The sequence below is a fragment of the Centruroides sculpturatus genome, unplaced genomic scaffold, assembly GCF_000671375.1.
Source record: "Centruroides sculpturatus isolate CEXI.00-Female unplaced genomic scaffold, Cexi_2.0 scaffold1305, whole genome shotgun sequence".
In the NCBI taxonomy this organism is placed as follows: Eukaryota; Metazoa; Arthropoda; class Arachnida; order Scorpiones; family Buthidae; genus Centruroides; species Centruroides sculpturatus.
Window position 1 is genome coordinate 132,361 of NW_019385518.1, and position 27,759 is coordinate 160,119.

Below are 27,759 nucleotides of genomic sequence, written 5' to 3' on the forward strand. Positions count from 1 at the left end.
ATAAATTTCTTCTTACAAATATTAAACGAAAAATAATCTGAAAATATTTTGTCCGCTAGAGGGAGTCTGGTTATGTTGGCGAAAATTGTCGATAGTAGCAGCTAATAGATTAGTTTTATTAAAAGAATGAAATTCTGAGTAAAAGTCTTAAAATTTATTTTATCGGCGAAACAATGTTCTAAACTTTACCGAAACGATCTATACGTAAGTGTTGACAATTATAAAGTTTTTGCTGCCGATACATTTAAATTGTCATGGCTTCAGGCGTGCTTGTTGTGAGTTGTTCTTCCACTCAACCTGAAGAAATTATTAAAAGTAAGTATAAATCAATTACCAAAATATTAAGTTATCAGGCAACATTAATTAAATATGATTTAATTTAAAAAAGAAGAGATGTAGCGAAACCAAAATTTTAGAGAAATTTGTCGAGTTGATTTCGTAGCAAGTGGTTACGTAATTTTTGGAATATTGAAGATATTTTTTAATTAATTAAAAGATAAATAGGCGATTCTGAAAGAAGTTTACAACACATAAATGGAAGTAATAGAGTAAATCGTCATTTGAATTTTTTAAATGACAATTTTCTATATCAAATAACCAATGAGAAAAGGTAAAAACATATGCATAAAGTGTTCCAGATCCTCCTTATTTCTTTAAACTTGCTCCTTACATTTCTGATTTATGTAATTTGAGTTGTAACTTCCAAGCTATTTTTCGCCATATGAAATTTCCACCGATGAGAACAAATTTATGGTGACAGATTTGGAAAATATCTTGTGTTTTTTTTTTTGTTTATTAGTGTTATAAGCATTAAAAACAAATGAGCTTATTTTATGATTTAATCAAGCATTATAATAAAATTTATAATCTAATCTAAATATGATCGTTCGTGTTAAATATCAAGTTTTTTCAATCGTCATTTTAATTTAAGCAATTTGTTTAATGACATATTCAATCTCTTATATTAAATAGGTGTATTTTGTGTTTTTCAATAAATTATATAGCAGATTTTTTTTATTTTAAAATTGTCAAGTTTTATATATTTTTACTAAGTTATAACTACTTAGAAAATTGTTGGATTTAAAAGACAAAGTTTTCTATGTATTTGTAAGTATCCAAGAACAATTAGGTAATCCTTCTTGTCATTCTCATCTTCCATCATATAATTGTCATGTTGTATGGTTAATTCAAATAATTGTTTTTGAAAAGTATTAGATTAAAGGAAGATTTATTTAGTTCTTGAAACATTTTCAATATCAGTTCAAATTTCTAGTTCTTATTCTTCTTATACTTAAAGTTTTGTAAGTCTGCTTTGACAATTAACTTGTTGTGACATTATGTGGTCAATTAATTTCCATATACTTTATTGATGGTAATAAAAGACAAGAATTTAGCTATTACCATATTTGATTTAATCTAGTTTTAACAGTAATGGATCTAGAAGTACTCAAAGGGAATTAACTCAAAAATTAAAAATATTCGAATAATTAATAAGTACAGTATCTTTTATTAATGTGTCATGCCAATTGTTTTGAAGATGTCCACTAAATCATATTTGCTGTCATAAATGTTTTAAAAACAGTATTTTTTGACTCTTCTTGGATACACAATTTTTCATTCCCTCTTCTTGGATACATCATTGACTATTAACTAAAATAACAATTTGGTTTCTCATCTATGATATAGGAATCAAATATTTAAAATTTTTAATGTTAATTCAGTAAGTATTAAAAGTTTACTTACTCCTTTAATTCATATACAGTGGTACCTCAGGATACGAAATTAATCCGTTCCGAAACTGAGATCGTATCATGAAAATATCGTAAGGTGGATCATCTTTTCCCATACGATTACATGTAAAACCAAATAATTCGTTCCAACGCGAAAAACATACTCAAATTAAAGCCAAGTAATACATTAAAAAAAATAACTGTAGTAAGAAAAACATATGAAAAATACGAACTAATGTAACGTCGTATGGTGAGTTTTTGTTCGTATCGTGGAGCAAAAATATGTTCGAATTTCATGTCGTATCCTGAAAATTTCGTATGCTGGGGCGTTCGTAACCTGAGGTACCACTGTATATTGATATATTGAAAATAAAGTAGTCTTTAAAGAACATTAAAATATTTTTGACAAATGAAATTCTCTACAACTTTTTTCTTTTAAACGTTTTTTATGATTAAAAGATTGTTAAGAAAATCACTTTGTCTAAAATATATTAGTGTTAAGTGAAGTTTAATTTAATTAGTAGTAATATTGTTTCCTAAATTAGAAAATCTTGCAAGGTGGAGTCTGTTTGTTATCATCAATTTCCGTAATAATTTTATTCAATAAAATTATCAATTTCTTTTTGATAAAATTAAATTAAGCAATATTACAAAAATTTATATGTTAATACACAAATTGCAGTCAAATATGAAGAAAAATTAGCACATTCTGTATTGATTTTCTTAATTTTGAATCTAAATGCAGTCTTTAATCATCAGTCTACATTTTTGTGAAATATTCACAAAAAATGTAGACTGATGATTAAAGACTGATTGTAATAAAAATGTACAGTTATACATTTTTATTACAATTGTAATCTTTTTATAGTTTCTCCAAAATTTTTATTGCACAAACTTTGTTGAAAAATAAGTATAATTAAAAGGACATTAGGTTGACCTATATTTTAGTACCAGGAATAATTAAATAACCCTTTATTATTTATTACTAGTCCTTAATAGTTTTCTCATGATTGAATTCATGAGAAAACTATTAAGGACTAGAAAACTATAATTGAAAATACTCATTTTTTTTTAAAATGATGAGTAATTAAATTTCTTGAATAAACTATTTTTAACATTTTTTTTTCCTTCAAATTTTTGTATTTCTAATTGATTGATTTTTTTTATTAAGTGATATGTTGAATGTTGATTAATCGCCCTGATAATTGAATACATTTTATTTAACTAGATACAGATTTGCTTATTTGGATGGACACACACATTTTGTACAATGGTATTTACATTTTGGACATGATTATTTATTTAATATCAGATTTATTTAAAATTTATTTATTACGTTATATAAAAGTTATATTTGTTTTGCTTTAATCTTTAATTTAAAAAAAAAACTGCACATAATTTACATTTTAAGATTTAAAGTGCACACATTTTCAAACATTGTAGAATAAAATGTAATGTAGTAGATTTCATTTTTTAGTAGAAGCAATTGATATTAGTCAACATGATTCACAGTTGCAGGCGTTAATTCATGAGTAAAATGATTTTCAATGAACATTAATAATCTGATCTTTAAAATTAGTGCCAAAGGATTGCCAGATTATTTCATGCTATAGTAATGCTACTATTAATAATTAAATGTTAAATAATTTGGCTTAGAGGTTGGAGTTGGGTGCCATCTCTTGATAAATTTAATAATTATAATTAAGTTAATATTTAAGGCTGTGGGCACTGAAGGCATTCTCCAGTTGGTACTATGAGTAACTGGTATGATGAAATCTAAATTAATAGTTCTGAAAATGAAAATTGGATGGAAGTCTAGGTAGCGTAACTGGCAATGTGTCTAAATGGCAAGTGGAAATTACAGGTTTGAGTCCCGCTTCGGGTCAATTATTTTCTTCCAGAACCTTCTAGATTAATTATTAAATTTAACAAGAGATGGTACCTAATGCCTACCTCTAAGCCAAATTACTTAACTTATTATTATTATTATTAATAATTATAGAGCCTCGAAAACGTGGCACTCGATAACCCGGCACTCTGGATAACTCGGCCACACCCTGGCAGGACAAAAAAAATCCTTAGTTAATTAATTTTCATGATAAAGACAGCTTTATGCCTCATAAAGTATTTTTTCAGGTCTGTCTTATCAGGTAAATTACTATACACAGTGTATTCATTAATTTTCATTTTCATGTATTTAAAGGCTCTATGCCTTCATAGAAGACGTACTTTTCCTTTGTTTAAGGGTATTTGGTCAGTTTATTCTCTGTTGTATTCTCAAGTAAACAATACATACAAGTACAGTACATTATTTTCTGAGGAAACACTCATACTTATTTTTTTAACCCCATTCCCGATAACCCGGCATTTTCAAAAACTCGGCCACCTTCGGTCCACATTAGGCCGCGTTTTCGAGAGTTTACTGTAATAGCATTAATGTAACCTGATATAATCCAGCAATCATTTGGCATTAATGATTTCGAGTTTTCCATACATTTATTGTTCAACATTTTAAAATAGAGATATTTAATGATTTTAACTTATTTCCTACATTATTCAGCTTATTTCAACATTTATTTGATAATCATTTTACACATGAATTAACAGAATTCAAAAGTTTCAGAGAAATGTCAAATGTTCATTATTAATTTTTAATATAGTGTATTATATACATACATACTTTTTTTTCAGATTTATTGGAGACAAAGAATTTGCCTGAACCAGAATCTCATTTTCAACACATTAAATCATATCCTTGGCATCTAGAAACAAAGTATTACAAAACAGATTTATTTTGTTTTGCTGCATCTTCAAAAGATATTTCTCCAGATTTTTCTGATTCGGTAGAAGCTGTTATTATTCATTTTGATACATCACAGGTACCAAATACTATAATAATAATAATAATAATAAATAAAAATATTTCAGATAAATACTAAATAATAAGAAATAAAACTTTATTTTAATTTAGGAATCTAGTTTTGACGATGTGTTATCATGGTTTCCGATAGTAGAAAGTTTTGAAGCAGATGTACAGATATTAGTTTGCGATTCATGTAATTATGGTAAATTTTAAATATTAATTTTTTTATCATCTTCATTAAAATATATCTTGTTTTACCATATAATTATGTATTAATTTTAATATGCAGATAAATTGTATAATAAATATATACCATGGTGTGTGAAGAATAAATTTGAATTGGTTGAATTACATCCAGAAAAACATGACGATGACGGTAAGAATTTTTGTAATGAAGTGCTTTGAAATTTTTGCACTAATAAAAATAAATTCTCAAATATTTTCAGATAATTAAATGTATGATAATCTTTTTGTTATGTAAATAAATTAAATTAATTAATAGTTTGCTTAATTAATTAAGTTTACAACACTTATTTTAGATTTAAATATTGGCATGGGTATTTATCAACAATACAGTAAATTGTAAAGGATAAAAATTTAGTACTGTATTCTATATGGTCCTCGTCCTTTAATAAATTAAATATCTCTAACAATTTTCCCTTATTTTCTAGAATTGTAAGAATTTGTTATAAATTCTTACAAATACATCAAATCTTTATAAAAGGTGCTGCATTCATTCAGTAGACTTAAAATTGAACATTCATTAATGTGTGTTTTTATTAAAAATTATTTAATATTTCTGATAGAAGTATTTGTCTTTTAATTTCAAAATTTATGCAAAAAATTTGCTGTATATTTAAAATGTTTACCTTTTAATTATAATGTTTCAATATTCAAAATTTTATTCGTTTTTTGTTTTGGGCTAATTCTGTTGTTTATGGGGAGGCTAATGGGCATTGCCTTTTTAAAATTTTTGTAATAAATAAGTAAAAACATTTTAACAGTATTAAAATCCAAAAAGTTAGAGTGGCATTATAAAAATATAAATATTTTGTGATAAATTATTTTAATTTTACATAATCAGCTCTAACAACATTGTAAAAATTGACAAACAATTAAACTATAAATGTAAGAGAGGTTAGTAGTTTATTTTGTTATATATAGTTTAATGGCTAAATATTTTTTCTCCATAGAAAAATTGTACATGAAAAAAGAAATATTAATTTTTTTAAAAATCTTTTGTGCAAAATTTATGAGAATTCATAAAATGAAAATTCAGTATATTTAAGAAAACTTTAGTTTTAGTATAATATTTTATTAATTTAAATCATTTTTGTTACAGATACAGATGAATTTTTAAACAAAACTGGATATAGAAGAATACTAGAAGCTCTTCAAGCCCACGTGTGGCCAAACTTAGAAATGAAAGGTAAATATTTTAATGTAGAGGTAACAATTTTTTATAGAAAAATTGAGAAAATATATATTAAAATTGAATGTATATTTTAATTTAAAGAAAAAATAATTCAAAATCACATTTTTGAAATAATATTATAGTAGGTTTTTATTGTCCCCCAGATAATATTTGAAGAACATTAAATCAATCCATTTGATTTCATTTTTTTGAATCTGGGATATTTCAAGGTATTTTTGTAAGATATTTGCAGTGATAGATGGTAATTTAATCCAAGATATTCAGATGATTAAGTCTTTTGGAACAATACAGAACAATTTGGACTCTATGTAGTTCCAAAAATATCAGTAGTCTTCTTTGTAGCAAGCTACTATAGGATTAAATGCTGATAGTTTTTCCAGTATTGTTCAGTTGTGTGTCAAATCCTTGTATCTTAAGATGTTTACATACTTTTTTTTAAAATTCTGCTTTTTGCTAGAACAGATCAATCAACCAAACCTGCTTCAATCATAGTACATCTGGTATGTTATGTTTTAACAAACTCTCCTTGTGCATTCCAAAATCCTATAAAATCTTGACATATTCATTTTCAACAATGTCGTCATCATTATGGTACCACTAGTTTTTGATGAAGGTAGTTTGTATTTTTTGCTGTATTCCAATGAATCATTGTTGTGATTTTGTTATTTCTCTGTTTGTAGTTAGTCTGTCCTATGCTATTGCAGCTGTTGACTATGTGGTCTGTTATCTCACGATTCTTGGCATAATTGGCATTTTCTATTTTTGAATGTTTCGTTGGTGTTTGCTTTTGCTATACCTGTATGGACTACCTATTTTTGTGTTATTATTATTGTCCCTTGTACTTTCTTAGCTACTGCCAAGTCCTAGTGTTATCCACCTTTCCTTCAATTTTTCTGATGTATTGTCCATACAGTTTTTCATACCATATGGCCTTTTTTTCTTATTAACTTGTTCATTCTTGTGGGCCTTTTTTATTGTTATTAGATACACAAAACAGTAAAACACAAACTAAGATGTTGATTTTCAAATTTGTACATTAAGTTGCAAGAAATTAATTTAGAAATTAGAATAAATTATAACTTTCAGTAAAGAAGAGCATCATAAAAGGAAAAAATTAATCTATATGAGAAGTAAAGATTCAGTGTACTGTGGAATATATATTTTATTTCATTGTACATGCTATGTTTTTTTATAGTTTATTATTATTTTATGTAAACTATTAATTATTTGTGAGTACATAAAAGTAATATATTATTGATCATTCATGGATTTTATATCTGCAATTTTATTTTTTGATATTTTAGAATTTGACACCAAGAAAGACGATTTTGAGATTCTTATATGAATTCTTCAGACTGACCAATATTGTGATATTAGTTTCCATTTTAAATAATTTGGTGTTTAATCATTAATGTCTCAAAATTTGTTTTAAATCTAATTTATGTATATTGTATTTAATAAATGTGTCTGAACGAATTTGAAATTTGAGATTTTTTCCAATCAATATAAGCCACATAAACATTGTCATTTCTTTATAAAATTTTCATTAAACGCAAAATGAAATTTAATTTGTGAATTAATGTTAATTTTAATGTGTTCAGTTTATTGGCAAATTCCAAATGAAGTCTTGATTTACATTATTTTATTCATTTAAAATATTCCGGTTAACATAATCTTTAAAATGCTGCATTATATTTTTGTCAATTGATAAAGCAATAGAATTATCTTTGTCCATAACATATGCACTATTGACTAAGTGATTAATTGGACATTATTCATAATGTCTGGTCATTATTAATAATGACCAAAAAGGATGCGCAGTGTGATAAATATTGATTAATTTATCAAATTGACCGGTCATTATGAATACTGCTATCACCTAGTCAAGCAAAGTGATGATATTATGTTGAGGAGTGATCATCTGACATATGTTAGCCAACTGGCAATCTGAGTTGCATGTGCGTATTGCATTTAGTACTGAATTTTAACCAATAGTTAATCTTGTGCAACATTTTAATTTGATTTAAAAACTCCACTTATTTCATTTAGAAATATTTATTTTTTGTGAATTATTTCAAAGTATTTTAAAAAGAATATGTAATCTTTTAAAACTTAATACTATTAACTATATTAGGTAAAATTTTACTATTTAATTATGTACACAGTCATGGCAGTGGTCATGACTGTTTGTGCTCTTAACAGATTCCTCCCAGAGGAGAGCCGCCGGCAGGCCGCTGATTGTTTAACGTCACTAGTTATTGATACGTGAGTTCAACAACTACAGTGAATCAATAACTAGTGACTAAACAATTGGTAGCCTGCTGGCGGCTCCCCCCTGGGAGGAGTCTGTTGGGAGCACAAACAGTCGCAACTGCCACCAGATCTGGTACTAAACGTAATATGCATGTACAACTCAGATGTGATTTGCTGATTGCCTAGCGTATATTGGATGATAACTCCTCAAAGTATTATCATCACTTTGCCCAAATGAATACTGCTATCATCTAGTAGCAGTATTCATAATGAATGGTCAATTTGATAAATTATTGAAATTTATTACAATGCCCAGTTTTGTTGGTCATTATTCGTAATGCCTGTATTAATCACTTTGTCCATAACACATACATGGGAAACTAAATATATTTCGTAACTCATGATAGTTAAAAAAAATAAAAAATAGTTAAAAATAGTGTGTATATATATATACTATCATTAACACTAAATATATATATTTATTTTATAGATGAAAAATTCAGATAAAAAAATTTTTAATTATATTTTTGTTGTTTTTCGTTCTTATTTGGGTTTTTGTTACGTTGGGGTAGTCCACTCTCTGGCAGTTTGCCACCATGTTTAAAAATAACAAACTAAATTTATTTATTTATACTGAAATAAAACAACATACATTTAATCATGTAATTATTTAAAAGTTATTTATATTTCAAAATCTTATGAATTACAAACAAGACCATGATGTCAAAAATTAAAAAATATATTATTAACGTAAATATGTAATGAGATGATGATATAAATATTAATCTTTATCTAGTTAACATTTCATCATATCATAAAAATATTTATGAATTTTCTTGTAGAACTAAATGGATAATGTAGAAATGGGTATAACTAAATGGCTAGACTAGAATGCAGATCCAGCAGTAAAAATTACATCAAACTAACATTATTTTTACTTTTGGTTAGCTGTCATTAAGTTTTTATCTTAAGATTTATAGAATTGAACAGTCACATTTTGGGATGTTTAGCAAATACTTGACTGACCCAGCTATGTTCATACACATAATTTAAACTGAATAATAATATGACTAACAGAAAGAATTATTAATAAAATATGAAAATTATATAATGATGAATACAAATGTTTTACCTTAAACTGATATCTGTATTCATCACATTGTATCATATTTGTATTTTGATTACAAAAGATGTAATCAAAACCAGTCAGTGGATGAGTGCTGTAATTTTCATTTTGCTGTTCTATTGTCTAAGAATATTGTGAACTATTTATGCAATTATTTCCAAGCATTGCATAATGTCTACTGTCTGCCTCAATCAAGGCCTGTGCCTTGATTGAGGCAGCTCAATGGAATCTATAAACATTGTATAAAATTAAATCTCTGTATACTTCATTATGCTAGGATCACTGACAGATTTAATAATTGTAGTTCTGTCATAAAAAATTATTTTCCATTGCACACAGAATGTGAGAGAGCAAAAAAAATAATATCCTTTCTTGAGTTATGCTATTTTGTTGTACTTCTAAGACAGCTGGAAGTGCAGCCAACAAATATGTAATCCTAGATTACATATTTAGTTAAATTAGTGATATGCTGCTGGAATGCTGTATATCTCAGTGGTATGTTGCATGTTAGTATTATTTTTGTTTATCATTTACTTAGGAATGACAATCATAATCTGTTTGAGTGCAATCTTAAAATCTCTTGTAATTAGCAATTTTCTTTTGCAATTTTGAAAAGATAATCTAAAAGTTTTTACATTAAGGTCTCATTTATTTTGCATTTCTTTTCATTTTTAAAGTAATAAAATAATTTGTATTATATAAATCTATAAATTTCTTTAATCATTGCTTTTTATTTTTATAAGAAGTTTTTGTTCAAATTTGTGTTATTTTCATCACTTGGTGGTCTGAGTACACATAGGTTCATCATTAGGTGAAAAAAAATTGTGGTGGTCTACCATAGGTGAATATTTCTCCAGAAGCCATAATAATTCTTTGTTCCATTCAGATTATGTTAGTTGCTGACTCAACACTTCCTTTCCTTAAATGGTTATATGCAAAACAAATATAAAAGACTTTCTATTTAAGGAAATTGACATTCAGAATTTGGATATGGCTAACAAGTTCTTGATTAGAACTTTGGTCACATTAAAATGATAAATTTTTTACTTATAAATTATAGTATAATCATGTTTAAAGCAATGATTTTGTTTCATATGTATTGTAAAATTTATCTATCATCAAAATTTGCATTTTAAGATTGAATCATTATTTAAAATCATCATTTTATTCATAAAAATTAAAATATGTTCACACAGTAAACATTCAGACTTAAGTATTGACTAACTTATCGACATTCTTTAGATTTATTACTTATACAGATGCAGTAAAAAACTGCAATTTGATTTTTTACAGATAACTTTCAGTAACTTATTTTTTAGTTAACATAATATTAAGGAGAAGTCATTCATTTCAGCTCATCTTAACTTATATGCAAATATTATATCCATGATTACTATAATTTGATTAAAGAACCATCTTTAAAGCAGTTCCAATTTCAAATAAATTATTATGTTGATGATTAATTATAAATCACAGAATTGTATCATCTGGAATTTTATAATCTATGGCTAATTAATCTTAATTTGTATAAATCTTTTATTTATGATTTAGGAATGAGACTTGCAGGATAAATTATGATCACACTACTTATGCTTTATACTTTAGTATCTTTTGTTTACTGTATATATTCATAAAATGGCTAGCCACTCAATTGAAATTGCAGTTTTTAAATCTGAAAGAGAAAAGCCACCTTAAAGTATCTTAACAGTATTAAACAAAAATTCTGTTTAAAAAAATATTTTACTGTATGATATTCTAATATTACTTTTACATCATTATCTATATGAATTAAAATTTGAAGAAATGTATTTTAAAAAAAATGTTAATTCTTATATATACTAATTCATACAAATTATACACAGTTTGGCAATACAAAGTAAATTAAACCAAAAATGATGGCTTATAGAATGCTGCAACATGGAAGATGCACCGTAATTTGGCCATTTAGGCAGAATTTTACAAAGGTTGTGCTTTGTTTTATCAGCTTGTATGAAACTTGTTTTCTCCATTGACAAGTCATCATTTCAGTAGAATGGTCTAAAATTTTATTATGTTACTTTGCATATTGGTATATTGTATTATTAACTTAAATCTAATAATAATATATAGGTAATAGAGCAAGGAGGTTATATCACTTGTTGCATTGCAACTTTTGGCTTCTGAAATGCATATTTTAGGGTATTAATAAGGAAAAAAGTCTTATAAGCCAACAAATATGGTATATAAAAAATTTTTACACGTTTTAATTTTTGCTTTTAATAATCTAAATTGGGGGTTGGCAACCTATGGCACATGGGACAGTTTTCAGTGACACTGATTGAATAGAAATGTAGTAAAATTTATATTGTAATTATTAATTACACATTTAAATGGAAACCATAGTTCAGTGTAGGCCATGCTACATTAAAAATCAATCTTTTACTTGTATATTTATATTAATACTAATTAATAAATAAATAATATATTATAATAATAGTGCATGCATTTAAACACTATGTTGCCATCTACATGTTGTGCATGCACCTCACATGTAAGAACATAATTCAATTAACAATTTGACTTAAAATTTATACATTTTTGAACTGGTCCATATATAACAGAATACCAGATTTTATATATATATATATATATAACAAAATATTGGTAAAATCATGTCTGCACCAGGAATAACACTTAGGTTCTACGCAACACCACTGAAAGGTTGCCAACCCCTGATCTAAATTATTTATCGTCAAGAATTAAAATATTTGAGTACATATAATCTTTAAAAATGTGATTTATAACAGAAATCTAACATAATTCAAGAGAGTATAATTTTAAAAAAAGAAAAAACTTGTCTTTTATAAATTCTTAATTTAAAAGATGCCTTCCTGATTAGTGTTCAACTCATAGCAAGCTCTTCAAGTTATAGAAAGGATGTACACAGGCACCTTAACTTTGGGAGGAGGAAAACACAATCACAAGGGAGGTATTTGCTGTGATTAACACTATGTAGAGAATGTGCCTCACTTGTGATTGTGCTTCTTGTCTCTTCTCCTGAAGTTACAGCTCCTGTGTACACCATCTCTGCAGCTTGGAGAGCTTGCTGTGAATTGAACACTGCACCAGCCAAAACATATCGTAAAATTATTTATAAATAACATTTAATTAATATACTGTATAATTAATTATGTCTAAAACGTTTAATATAATTATTATTTGTCTAAAAATGTTCATTGAAATTTATTCATTGAATTTTTTTTAGAAGAAAGCAACCAAAGATTTTCTTCGCATAACAAGAATGATAAGAAATTAACAAGCATTGAGTACTTTGGTAATATTTTTTCTAATTTGATAGTTAAGGTGAATTTGATATTTAGCATAATGATGATTTCAATATTTTAAAATTGATTAGAAATACAGTAGGACCTCACTAATCTGAACCTCCCTAAGAAAATTTGTATTTCTCTCTTTCTCTGAACAAACTACATGGCTGTTGCACTTACCTTACATGCCCAGAATATGCAGTGTGTACAAACACTCAAAATAAATTAAAAGTTTGTTATCAATAGAAAACAAAGGCTAGTATTCTGTCTCATCTATATGGGTCATACATTTACTCAAGGAAAGAGGCTGAAAACTCAACCATGTACTTAAATCAAGTTTGCCACTTCTCAAAACAATGACTAGTGTCATTCATCCTGATGTAAATAATACAAAATGCTCATCCAACTACAGTATATTGAAGAACAACACATTAACTTAAAAAAATATATCGTGGGAAAAAATATCAGGTAATCTGAAACACTCCATTAATGCAAACAGGTTTAGGCCCCAGTTAGTTTAGATTGGAGAAGTTCTACTGTACTTAAAGTTTTTAATAACAATTAAATGCATCACATATACAGTAATATGGAAATATGTTTACATAATAATAATATCAGTTTTGCAAGTGATTATATGGATTATTTTGTTGTTATATCACCCTAAATTGTATTCAGAAATACCCCCCTATTATATCAAGCATGTCAGGAGACAGACTAAATAAGTGATTTATCAGATGGTGTGATATAATTGATGTATTTATCCACCTGAATTGCTTTTTTGTAACTTTGAATCTACCATTTCACACAATGGTAGTTTCGAGGTCAATGATTGGATGCCAGTAGAAATTTAACAAGATTTTTTTAAGAATTATTAATTATTAACTTTTATATTTGGAAGACTAAAAATCAAGCATATTGTATCCAAATGAGAAATATAATGTGGCATAATATAATTAAGGCTACTGTAATTATTATTGAAATTAACACAAATCTTTGATGTATACTTTACATTCACAAGCATAGCTTTTAGACACACTATTTATGAGAGAATAATTATCAACAATTTAATAATTGTGATCTAAAACAGACATTGTGTGAAATTAAATCTTACTGATTTAAAATAAATTACTTTGGCAGAAACAGACTATTGTAATAAAATTTTGTTCATTGGTATATTTTGGCCATTAAATAATAGTTAAAGTTTAATTACAATTAATTATATCATACAATTAGTATATGACATAATAGTATAATATTTGTTAACAAAGCCACAAATAGTTTTATATGTACTTTTACTTTTAGCAGATAGGGGATGAAACCAGGGGCCATATTCTGGTCACTGTCTCTAGTCTCTCGTCTCTCACAAGCCGGTCGCTGATTGGCTAATCGTTTGGATTAGCCAATCAGCTAATCCAAACGACAAGAGATCAGAGACATTGATCAGAATACGGTCCCAGGGCTACTCAAAGGTATCGCCTGGGGTGAAAATGAAGAAGAAAGATGATTTAGAGCAGCGCTGTCCAACTGGCGGCCCGCGGGCCGTATACGGCCCGCCAAATAATTTTTATGGCCCTCGAGTACATTTTACTATGAATAAATTTGTTACTAAATTATTATTATTAATATTAAAATTATTTTACTACCGTGTTTCCCCGAAAATAAGAGTGTCTTATATTAATTTTTGCTCTGAAAAATGTGCTAGGTCTTATTTTCAGGGAATGTCTTATTTTTTCCAGGAAGAAGAATTCACATTTATTATTGAACAAAAAAATTCCCAAGTCGAACTTAGACGAGAGTGACGTATATCCGGTGTGTCGAACTGTCGCCTTTTTATAGCGTCAACATCGGACTCGCTGACCAATTAGTGCTTACTGAACCGTAGCACTATGCAAATGTCGTGTGGTTTATCAACCTTCTTGGCCCCCGAAATGTTTGATAAAGAAAATATGGCCCACGGACTATGATAAGTTGGACAGCGCTGATTTAGAGGAAAAGGCTGAAGGTGAAATTACAAAGAAGGATAGGAAAGGGGATGAAACGGAAGTCTAAAGGGCACCTGTATCGCTTTTATTTAAAACAAAATTAAAAATTTATATACAGTTGTGGAACAGTAGTAAAAAATTACAGAAACGCCCTAACTGATTGGCACGCAAACATAACATATTTACAACACCCATTGTACTTACAATGAGAGAACCGACAAAGTTCCTTATGATAAGACAAACGATATGTACAAACAGAAAGATGCCCATGTTACAGAAGTATCATAAGCGAGGGACACTTATGAAGTAAATAGACAAAACATTGAGACTGTACTGTAAATAATCAGTTTATTTTGATATTTTTATTAATTACATCTACTGGATGTTTTATTTTCCTGGTTGTTACAGAATATAACTTAGAGAAAGTATTGTGATCAGTCAAATTTTGATCCTCTCCCAGTTTTTTGCATTTTTTGATGTTTTGATACTCCATAAATTCAAAAATGTAAAAAACCATATACAAAATTGTGTGGTGCAGCATCTATCTTGACTGGATGAAGCATATTGTATCCAAATGATTTGTTTTTTGAATGATGGCAAAAATTTTGAAACTTGGTAGGGTTATTTTTATATATGGGATATTGATGACCTTTAAACATGAAAATTTAATAACAAAGGATGGAAGATAGAAAAGGGAATGTGTCATATCTTGAGAAGAGTCAGACTTAAAATTTTTTTAAAAAACTCATCACTACCCAAAAAAATAAGGTTTTTACCTTTTTATAATAATTGACATTGAGATTTTATTAAAATTAATTTTGAATTGATGCAACATAATTTTTTAAACAAATTTCTCTATTTTTCAAAATTCAACAAAATTACGCATTTAAGCTTATATTATGATATAAAATTTAAATAATAATTAAACTGAAAATTAACATACTTCCTTCCTGGTCCACTAACCTGCTGTTTGAGTGCTGAGAAAGTCGTGCAAGACCCCTTGCCAGCTTTCTATTATTTTCTAAATAAAAAGAAATTATGTTCCTAATTAACTGATCTTTATTATTAACTAATTTCTTATTTAATAAACTTATTATTTGTCAATAAGATTCTGCTAGTGACAATTCTAATTGTATGAAAGAAATTTACAAGTACAGTATACAAGATATGTTCAAAAGTTCCATAAATGGACATATAAAACAAAAAATATCAAAAAATAAATTTTTTGATATTTACACATGATCAGTTTAATGCATTCACGTGATATGAGTGCATAAGCAGTAATTGTAAAATTTTTTTTTATGAAAGTAACAACTGTTAAGTAGCAAAATGTTTTCAAAATTTGTCGTGGAATGTTTAGGGGAACAGAGAATGTGTATAAAATTGAAGGAAAACCTAATGGAAAAATGTATAAAAATTATGATAACTTTTGGGAAACAAGTAGCATAAACAGTTCTAAACTGGATGAATCACTATAATCAATGATCAGTATGGGGACAATCTCAGACTGCAAGAAACAATGAAAACATTGAAAAAATTCACTCATTGATATAGACGGAAGATTAACTGTTTAAGAGATTATATAACAGCCGATGAAGGAACATGGTGTGATGCCATGCCATGCACACTGCAGAGCTTGTTCTTGTTCCTTGTTTACTTTCAGACCAGTAAAAATATGTAGAGCTTGTTGAAAATATTTTATTGCCATATGATTAAGAATGTCATTACTGGTGATGAAACTTTGGTGTACAGCTTTGATAATGTGAAATCAAAAGACAAAATCAATTGATTAGATAGAAATGAATCTAGTAAAAAAATGTCAGACTAAAATGTCCACTATTGTTGGTGACATTTTTTTGACATGAAGGGGATTGTTCATTACAAATTTATTCTTGAAGAACCAAACAATTAACTAACATGCTTATATACCATAAAATGTTAAGTTACATGAAGCAATTTGTCTAAAACAACTGAAAAAATCCAGTAACAAGCTGCTTAACTTTCCCAGCAACATTTAAAACTGTAGGTTTGGCACCATCTGTAATGATACTTGTATTTTAATTAAAAATATAAAAAGATTTTTAAAAAATTTTAATTTTTATATTTTTAATTAAAAATATAAAAAGATTTTTAAAAAATTTTAATTTTTATATTTTTAATTAAAAATATAAAAAGATTTTTAAAAAATTTTAATTTTTATATTTTTAATTAAAAATATAAAAAGATTTTAATAATAATTTAAAATGGTAAAAAAAGCTTAATTTTTGAGGGTAGGGATAGTTTTTATATTATTTTAAATTAATTCAAGATTCAAAATTTTTCTTTCATATTGACATTTACAGGCCATGCAATACTCTGACCTAGTAACTAATTCCTGCCATGCACTGTTCAGAAGTTATTCAAGTATTTTGTCATATCATGAGATACAGCAGCCAAATAAGTGGAACTGTTCTTAGTGGTGATGGCATTGGGATATGGCACTGCACTGTTTAACAGTGCTGTTATAGGAATGCATGTGGCAATACCCTAATATAAAATTGTTATTTTGTATACTGTTTCAGTTAGTGTTGGTTTTGATTAAAAAAAAATTAATCATGTGTAATGAGTTTTATTACATAGTAATTGTATAAATTTAGAGATTATTTTGTGATTTTATTTTTCTGTGGAGGCACTGCGGTTCTGCAGTGCTTACCACAAGTTGCTGCTGGAATGAATAGAATAGATATTACACTGAATGAATTTTTTTATTAACTTATTAGCAATTTTATTCTTGCCATCTGCCAATTAACGTGTTTACAAAATTACATTATTATAGAATATTTTAGAAATTTATATGTATTGATATGTTTCTGTTCATCACAAATTGTTCCATTAATAATTCAGACATTTAGCATCAATCTACGCATTTAAATAATAATAAAATTAAAACTTTAAGTCTTTGAAAAGAATTAATATTCATTCTCTGTAGAAAATTAGTAAACAGTAAAATTTTATTATACATTTTTCTATTTGGTTTGTTTTCATTCTGTGAATTTTAAACCTTTATTTTCCAAGCATGACAATTATTTAAATAGAAATATCAAATCAAAATTAAGTCAGAATATGTTTAAAAGGAATAACTTAGATTTATAAACATAAATAATTGAATAAAATTGTAAACAAATTTTAGATTAGCGTAATTTATAATTAATATATTTTGCCAATTAGAATTTAAAGTTTTCAATTTTGTTTACAGTTGCTTTAAATTTTAATTTCACTAATATCCTAGCAAAAATTTCTTATTTAACTATTATAATTATCAAAAGATTGTGAATGATTGCTCTTATAATGGTAATATATTCAATAGATACATTAGTGAATGACGACGAATCCTTTCTAGAGTCGCTTTCTAATGAAGATCCTTCGTCATTTGAAAGTCTCTTCCAAAAGTTCAATGAAATGAAAGGTAGGAGATTTAATTGTTATCCAATTTAAAATCTAAAGTGTAAATGAGAACAAAAAGCTTTCTATTGTCTAAAATATGTAATGCCATTTTTATTATGTAAAGTTTAAAAAATTATTATTATTATATTTTTTGATGGTCTAACACAGTGATTCCCAAAGTGGGTGCTACCTCTTCTTGGGAGTGATACAATCTGTATTAGTACTTTTGAATCCAAATCTGAAAATGTATCATTTTTAATATAGTGAATTGTCTGAAATTAAAACAAATTATAGTTTATTATAATATTTATTCATATATTAAATAAACCAGTAAATGTCACTGTGACAATAACATATTGTGCTAATTTTCTTTTGTTTGTCTTAAGGGTTAAATTCAAATTGTCACTGCTGCTTTGTTGCAAAAATTCATATACTCCCCCTTCTGTGTGTCATCTGGAATTTCTTACTTGCGTATCCAACAATAGCCAGTGAGCATCTATATGTTTTCTCATTGCCTTTGTCATTTTATTTCTCTATAAAAACAAAATTGCATAGTTCAATATGAAAAGATCAGTATGCAACTGTAGAGTATGGACATCATGGTAAATCCAAAATCAAGGCCAGAAAAATCCTTATGTTAAAATGTCAAATGCAATGAATTAATTGTCAACTAATCTTATTAAACTTATAAATGGTCGCAACAAAATTTGAGAATAATTACAATTACTTTATCATTTCATTTATCTCTTAATAAAGGTGGTGAAATATTTGCTATTCTATTAAGTTATCTTATATATAAAATACATAGTAAATATTTTGCCCACAAATTTCACTAATTTATTCTTTATATTTGAAAACTCCTTTCAAAGTAACAAATAAGAGCTTAAAGGCAAAATAAATAAATATCCTCTTCCTTTATTTCAGAGAGGAAAAATTTGATAAGTTAAAGCGAAATCAGCATTTATTGTAGCCATATAGTTAATGCTTTATTATATTATTATTGAATTTTTTCTTTAATTGAAATCTAAGCTAGAAATTCTTTTCTATTTAATTTCTTAATACTGTTCTAGAGCATTAATAAAGCTGTCATTATAAAAATGACTTTTTTTTTTCATTTATTAAGTAAAAATTATTTAGAGAAAACTCTACTGTAATATTTGATGATGATAAATGAATGGCTAAAAAGCTATTCATTTATCATCACCAAATATTACACAAACACATTTAAATACATTTATCAATTCCTACATTTTATAAACTCCATGAATAATCTGTGGCTCATTCAAAATGTTTCTCCAGCTCCATACAGAACATCTTAATTGAAAAGTCAGCATCCAATGAAATACTCTATTTTACTGAAATAAATTTTGCTGTGAGATTAAGCCACAGATAAAAATAATGTTGCATACTATTTTGTCATTGATAATTGCTTTTTTTTACAGGATCAATTTTCTGGAGCTTAGGTTTAAAATGAATGCATCAGGGAAAATATACACTCCTCAAAAGTTAAATCGCAACATCATGAAGGAATGCACATAGCCATGTGCAAACTGAAGGACCTGTAGAGGTGACAGAGAATGCAAATGATTAAGTTTGCATATGCATCGGGTCATATATTATATAGTTTCAGGCTACAAAGACCAGCAGCTGACTTGGGTTGTAAATGCTATCAGCAATGGTTTGTGGCAGCCAAATTTCTGAAGAAGCATAGAAAATGCCTCAGAGACAATGGTGAGCTGAATACCACCAGTTAACAGCTGGGGAATGAGACTGTATCCTGGAGCTGCACATCCTTGGTTTTTCGATGTGCACAGTTGTCACACTTGGGCATAACATGAGTACCATCTGGGATGTGTGACATGACAGATACAGGAGCATCTGTGAACACACTAAAGAGAGTGGATCACCCCCAGCATGTGACAGAGCACACAGACTGGCAGATTCACCAAATGGCCTGTCGGGACCCATTTGCCTTAGCTCATGACATCCAAAGCCACCTGTTGCCTTCAACAGGTGTATATATGTCAACTCAAACCATTTGCAACATAGCATAGCAACCAGCAATGGAGGTACCGTTAACTGCCACCCCCATTGCTTGTTGCAGGTTACAATTAATGACACACCTGGCATGGTGTCATTATCATAACTAGACCACTGAATGGCATTGGGTATTGTTTACAGATGAATTCCACTTCTGTCTGTGGACAGATGTGGTATCCCAAGGAAAGCTATGTGCCAGCTTTTTTGCTGTCACTCCAGGCATCATGGTTTGAGGACAAACATGTTTGATTAGCAGACAGCCCCAATGTACATTTTCAGTACTCTGACAGAGGACTAGTACGTCACACAAATTGTGAGGCCTGTGATTTGGCCACTGGTGCAGGCCACATCTGACACAATGTTCCATAAAGACAATGCTTGACCACATGTTGCATGACAAACTCACTAATCTGAACGGAATTCACATCCTTCCCTGGCTGGATCTCTCTCCCATCAAATACCTGAGACATCTTGTCCAACACCACATACCACAGATGACTTGTGCACCACAATGGATGCAGTTTGACAGGGATACCTCAACAACCATTAATCTCCTCATTGATAGTATGCCTTTCTGTAAGTGTTCATGGAGTGACCTGTGTAACTACTCATGGAGGTCATATTCATTACTGAATAAACAGGTATCTGTTGCATATCTCTGTCACCTCTATTGGTCTTGCAATGTGCATGTGGTTTCATACATTCCTTTGTCATAGTTGCAATTTCATTTTTGAAGAGTGTACATCATTGTATAATCATTACCAATGTAAAAGCTGTGTGATTATGATTTTTAATGGAGGGGATGCAGAAAGATAGGAGTGAGAAAGTGATATTAGGTACAGTACATATGGAAGTATGGCCAACCTTAATGGAATAAATTTTAATCTAGGGTTTCTAGGCCAATGTTTCTCAATCACACCAAAAGCCAAAAATCAATTTTTGGGGAGCCAGAGAAAACTCTAGGGAGATACAGTCAGAATATAAATATTTAATGCTTAAATAAAATACAAAAGTAAATTTGATAACAAATAAGGAAATTTTGAACCTAAAATGTTTTATCAGATTATATACATAAATTTTTTTCTTGTACCTGAGCACATGTTGAATCTTGCACATATAAAGCATGTCACTTTAATTTTTTTAAAAGGATGTTTACATCTACATTTTAACAGTACAGAGTGTACATATCATCTGGGTTGGCACTACCATATAGGTGAACTAGGCAACCGCCTAAGGTGCAAACAATGAAAGGGTGCAAAACTCCAAGATATGCTTTATTCATACTTTACGAAAATAACAAAATTGTGATATATGATTTAAGTATTGATTCTTTTTCCTTATCCTTCACAATATTTACTATTTTAACTTTTGGTTCTTTTTTGTTTCATACCTAAATGATTTGATTTTGTTTAAGGCAATGCAATAAGTGGGCAATGCCTTCCAGGAAGACTTTCTAATGGAAAGTGGTCCCTATTTAGGTGTTACAAATATGAAAAAACCCAAAAACTCCATGTGACTAGCTCATTGGCAAGGCGTGAACCTACAACCAACTATCAGTGTTCAGTGGTTTTATCCACTCAGCCACTGGTGGGCTAAATGATTTGAACTTGCTGCTATTTAGTGTCAATTAGAACCATTTCAGTTTTTGTGGGGATTTAGTGGGCATTTTCCAAACAATGTGGAAAAAAGGGGACAATGTCATCTGGCATGTGGCAACATGGCCAGCCCAAAGTTAGGTTAGTAGGCACCTGGAACAACATAAATAAAAAATATCTTATGTTGTTTCAAATATCTTTTAAAAATAATTGTTCAGAATTGTGAAGAAGGCTTAGAGTCTTTGATAGAAACAGAGATTTATCCATCTGCTTGACTGAGTCAGTTTTACTGGAGGAGACATAGTCTATTCATAACAGATGAAGACCTGAGTCAGAGTTCTGGAAGTGAGCAAATCTGAAGGCTACTGATCTTCCCTTGGATTGGCCAGTCTGATATGTGATCAGAGGAATCACGTAAAAGGGAGTCATACTGACCAACCAAAACGAGGTGCAACTGGACACGATGTTTTTGTGTAAATGTTTGTAAATAAAGGACAAAGAAAGAAAACTGGACTGAGAAGCCATTAAGGGATCTTTCTGACAAAGTATATATGATTCAGATTAGAGTAGAGGAGACAGCTTAAGGTGGGTTGAACCACATACAAATATTCTAGTGAATTTACGAAAGACAAACGTGTAAGGTGTAACATGTTTCAATATCTCCATAAGTTGTTCCAAGTATTGAGCAATTGAATCAGGTGAGTTCATTTTATTTTGGATAATCAATTATTAAAAAATGTTTTAAAAATTTTTAACAAATTAATTATAAATTAATTAATAATACATTTGTGACTTTATACTTTTATAAATAAACTCTTATGAAGATATCAAAGACAAATCAGAAGATACTACTATTCCTGTATTAAATTACAGTGATCCTGTGGATTGGTCTTATCTTAATGATAATTTTTGACAAATCTTAGTACAAACTGGACTACAACAGATTGTGTCATATTTTTTGTTAATCTTTGGTATCCCAAAGATTCACAAAAAAATATTTTTCTCTTTACACTACAAGAGGATGCTACGAACAATGAAGTAGTGTACAGTCAATGGTTAATATATTCAGTATGAAAAGATGGAAGTTTTTTGTTTTTGCTGTGAACTATTCTGTGAAAAAACTACATCAACTCTACAAAAATATTGGAGTAATCCTTTCTTGACATGAGAGGAGTACTGCTCATTTAGAAAACTATCAAACTTGGAAAGAACTTGAATTGCAATTAATCACAGAAACAACTCTTGATAATTTCAGTCAGCAAACAATCAAAGAACAACAATACTGGAATCAAATATTGGAACGTTTGATTGCTTTAGTTAAAGTACTTGGCGCACAAAATCTTGCATCTCACAATACTAATGAAAAGTTCTTTACTGCCAGTAGCAGTAATTTTTTGAAGTTTGTTGAATATGTAACTCTTTTTGATCCTGTATGAAAGAACATGTACATAGAGCCAACAGCCAAGAAAGAGTGACCTATTAGGAAAAGCTATTCAAAATGAACTTACACAAATCTTGTCAAAAGCTATAAAAGATGACATCTTATCACTTGTAAAATTGGCAAAATATTCAGTCATCTTGGATTGCACTCCAGACATTAGCCATATTGTAATTTTGTTGATATTATCATTCCATCAGATAGTGAGATGTTCAGATCTGAGGTAATAGTAAGAGTGCATTTTTTTATGATTTGTTCTTCTAGAGGAAACTACAGGTTCATTCATGACAGAAACTTTAATTGAAAATTTAAGGCAACTGGAATGACTGATTGAGAATCTCTGTGGTCAAAGATATGATAATGGAATGAAGAGCAAAGAAATGGTGTTCAAAAGAGAATTTTAGATATAAATCCTTGGGCCTTCTTTATTCCTTGTAGTTCCTACTCTTTAAATTTAGTGGTCAATGATGCTTCCAGGTGTTGTTTAGATGCAACCAGCTTCTTTACTTTCATTCAACAGATTTATAATTTTCTCTGTATCTACTCATTGTTGGCAAATTCTTTCTACTTGTATCTCAGACTTGACTATTAAACTCTTGAATGACAAGATGGGACAGGTATTGACACTTTAAAACCACTAAGGTACTGTCTTATCATTATATATGATGCACTCGTGCAAATTTTTGATGACCCAAGATTAAATAATTCAACTGAAAGTACTACCCAACATGAAGCAAAAGTCCTTGCTGATTCTATTTGTAAATTTAAGTTTGGTTCTAGCAATATTTTAATCCTGCGGACTATGCACCTGTGCCGCAGGTGGTTGGCACAAAAAACAGGATAATATATATGTTGTTGGTATTTAAAAAGTATTTAAATGCGACAAAACAAGGAATTTGTTAGTTCAATGTATCCCTTGCCGTGTGGTACAACATCTTTTGAGGTAAATATTTCAAGTAAAATAATAGAGAAAAGTGGATGATTTAAATTCGGCTATGAAGCAACTATAAGTAACCAAAGAATACTTTCTAGAATGTAGAACTGATAAGGGTTTTGAAAAAATTTTGACAGATTCTGTTGAAATTGCAAAAGAACTGGAGATTCAACCAAATTTTGAAATACAAAGAAACAGAAAAATAAAACAAAGTCAACAGTATGAATATGAATGTCAAGATGAGGCTTTGCAAAATCCTCAGCAGAAATTCAAAATAGAATTTTTCTATTGTGACTTCAATTGACTGTATAGTCATATCCAAGAGAGGTTTGAAAAACTACAGCAGCATAATGTTCTATTTGAATTTCTTTATGATATATATAACATAACTGAAAAAACAACTACTGATATACTAAACAATTGCAAAAATCTTGAAAATGTTTTGACTCATAATGCTACTAAAGATATTGATGCCAAGGACTGCCACAATGAACTTCAAGCAATAGCTCAAAGACTTCCAAAATCCATGCCATCAAAAGAAGTACTATTTTTTATAGTAAAGCAAAAGCTTGTCAACTGCATACCCGATGTTTTTGTTGCACTAAGAATTCTCTGACACTTCCAGTTTCAGTAACAAAAGTGGAGAATGTAGTTTCTCAAAGTTAAAACATACTTGTGCTCAATGGTGTCCCAAAACAGGTTAACTGATTTGGTAACAATATCAATCAAACACAAGCTAGCTTCTACACTAGATTAATACAAATTTTTCTACCAGTTCCTTTAACTGGTAGAAAAATTTGCAAAATTGAAGGCAAGAAAAATTAAAATTTGATTTTCATATATTATACAAAGTTTTTTTAAAATGAAATTTTAAATATACAGGTAACCCCCGTATAGCACGGCACTTCTATAGCACGGATTCACTCTAACACGGTTCGAGAATTGGTACCATCCCCCGTATAACATGGTACTTTTATAACATGGATCCGCTCTGACACGGTTCGAGAAATGGGTAAAACCCTCGTACAATATGAAATGTAATAAATTTTTACACACTTAAGTACTAATAGTTCACAAAAATTATTATTTTCGTGAACTATTAGTACTTCAATGTGTAAATTTTCTCTTCTCCAAAGACATAGTCCTTTGCGAAAATTGTTTCAATTTTGCCATATCTCAATGCTTCTGCTTCTGGTGTTGCCAGATGTTTTTCCCTTATTCCATAAGTGCTTAGCACCATATAAGGAAATTTATAAAGATCTTTTAACTAGAAGCAAGCAATTTAAAATTACATACCTTTTGCAAAAGGTAAAGCATGAATCTGAAAATAATGCAGAAAAATGCTCAGAGGATAACGATAACTTGCCAAAAATAAAACGCTCTCGGTTAATAGTGCTTTTAGTGATGACAAAGAAAACATTGTTTAATTTATATTAATATGTATCACTTAAGAAAATTTTAATAAAGATATTTATCTTAATTATGAAAATATAGTAGCATGTTTTTTAATTTTTGGAACCTAACCCTCCTTTTCGTACTAGTTCTTTGATTCGCATAACAACGGCAATTTTTTGGAACGTAACTACCGTGTTATACGGGGGTTACCTGTACATATAGCTTGTGAAATAAGGGACGCACTTGTAAACCTTGCCTAGGGTGCAAAATACCTTGGTGTCATCTCTGCATATCATGAAACATCAATTTGTTCACTGTTGAAATTGGCATAAAATTGTGGGATATATAAAATTTTAGGTATTTTAAAAAATAATTATTATACATATAGTGATACCATTCGTAGACATGTTTGAATTTGAAAATTGTTAGTCATATCAGGTGACTTTCAACATTTTTGGCATCACCATTATATTACATTTGCACTTTAAAATAAAACTTTGGTACGTGGTCTGTTCAAAAAATATGCAGACTGATGTCATAAAACAAAATGTACTTTATGTAGAAGTTACATGTCTGGGTCCCCTTCAAAGTACTCTCCTTCCCAATGCACCCAACGGTGTTTTCACTTATTGAAACAGTCCTGGTATGCTTCTTTTGTAATGTCCTTCAGCACCTTCATTGCATTTGCCTTAATCTTGAGAATTGTCTCAAATCTTCTTCCTTTCAAGGGTCTTTTGAGTTTGGGGAACAAGAAAAAGTCACAAGGAGCAAGGCCAGGTGAGTAAGGGTGGGTGGGGAAGAACCGTGATTGAGTGTTTGGCCAAAAACTCACGAGTTTTGAGGGCTGAATGGGCTGGAGCATAGTCGTGATAGAGAAACCAGTCACCACTCCGCCACATTTCTGGCCTTTTGCGACGAATGGCATCCCTCAGACATTTCAGAACTTTAATGTAGTAAGTCTGGTTCACTGTGGGGCGTTGGGGGAGATACTCGTGGTGAACAACACCCTTAGCATCAAAGAAAACTGTCAGCATCACCTTGACATTGGATTGAACTTGAAACATGCCGTATGCTTCATAGCAACATAAGTCATGTTGAGCATAGCAAATGTTTCAGTTGCAGATTTTCCAAGTTTAACACAAAATTTCACAGCAAGTTGTTGCTCCATCAGGTCATTCATTCTGAAATCCGACAAACGAAAAAATCACATTTCATTAAAAACTGGGTAGCTAATCAACAAATAAAGCCATTTCCCAATTACAGATATCTTTATCACCAGACGATCTGTACAAACCTAGCAGATTCCCCTGGAATCAACTGGAGCTGTGCAATTCAAACAGTCTGCATATTTTTTGAACAGACCTCATACTTTGGTTTCTATTAAATGACTTTTGTTTGGTTGTCAACCTTTTTTGCAAATAGCATAATGTCAATCAATTATTATTGTAAATTTCTTGCAGTGTTAATCTAAAATAATAAAAATCATATATCAAAAGTGATTAAGTGAAAAAAAAGGAACACTAGTGGCCAACCAGATAAAACCACGGAATGCTAGTAGTTGGTCGTGGGTTTATGCTTAACAATGAACTGGTCATAGTTTTCTTCATGTTTCTAACACCTAAATAGGGGCCAATTTCCTATAGAAAGTTTTCCTGAGAGGTGCTGTGTCATACTGCCATAACCAAATAAACCTTAAGAATAGTTCCTGTATATAAAAATGTATAAAACACTTAAAGTAAATACTGAAAAATCTGAATAATAACAATTTTATATTATAGTTTTTTTAAGAATATGAATTCTAATCTAAAAACCAAATATACGTAGATATTTGTAAAGTAATGTATTGTTAAGAAACAGATTATTAATGCAACGTTTTAAAAAATAATAAATGAGTTTTTGTTTAAATTTTAATTCTAACTTTTTTGATGATTTAATATATTCTTAATAGAAAAAGCATCTAGTTTGACTGGAGATGAGAGGAAAAGATATGCTGAAAAGGTAAGTGTACTGTACAATTGCAATGTTAACAACTTATGATTTATTTGATTATTAATAGGCAAATATGCTTTTATCAATTAAAAATATAGGTAGCAATAGCATTTTGGAAAGCTCTTGGGAAGGACAACGAAGAGATTGAAGGACTAAGCAGTGATGACGATATATAATTTTAAATATAATATATTCTGTAAAATTGCATATGTGTATAATAAAAAATGGTCACAATTAATTAATTTTTCATG

General features: G+C 29.1%; 1 protein-coding gene across 2 annotated transcripts; it reads left to right on the plus strand.

Annotated features, from left to right (window-relative positions):
• The first annotated feature begins 36 nt into the window (after positions 1-36).
• On the plus strand, positions 37-27,759 carry LOC111639732 (alpha- and gamma-adaptin-binding protein p34-like). 2 transcript variants are annotated; one of them, XM_023385674.1, is made up of 9 exons: positions 37-315; positions 4,422-4,609; positions 4,702-4,795; positions 4,883-4,969; positions 5,936-6,022; positions 12,655-12,720; positions 18,041-18,139; positions 27,468-27,517; positions 27,607-27,759. In XM_023385674.1, exons 1-9 carry the CDS (start codon positions 255-257, stop codon positions 27,682-27,684), a joined length of 810 nt encoding a protein of 269 aa, XP_023241442.1. In that variant the 5' UTR covers positions 37-254; the 3' UTR covers positions 27,685-27,759. The 2 variants fall into 2 exon arrangements, with proteins under 2 accessions (XP_023241442.1, XP_023241441.1); XM_023385673.1 differs by having other exon boundaries at positions 39-315; positions 12,652-12,720.

Coding starts and splice junctions, on each gene's coding strand:
- LOC111639732 (XM_023385673.1), top strand. CDS start 255: ATGGCTTCAGGCGTGCTTGTTGTGAGTTGTTCTTCCACTCAACCTGAA. Junction 4,796..4,882: donor TTGCGATTCATGTAATTATG/GTAAATTTTAAA, acceptor TTTAATATGCAG/ATAAATTGTATAATAAATAT. Junction 18,140..27,467: donor AAAGTTCAATGAAATGAAAG/GTAGGAGATTTA, acceptor TATTCTTAATAG/AAAAAGCATCTAGTTTGACT.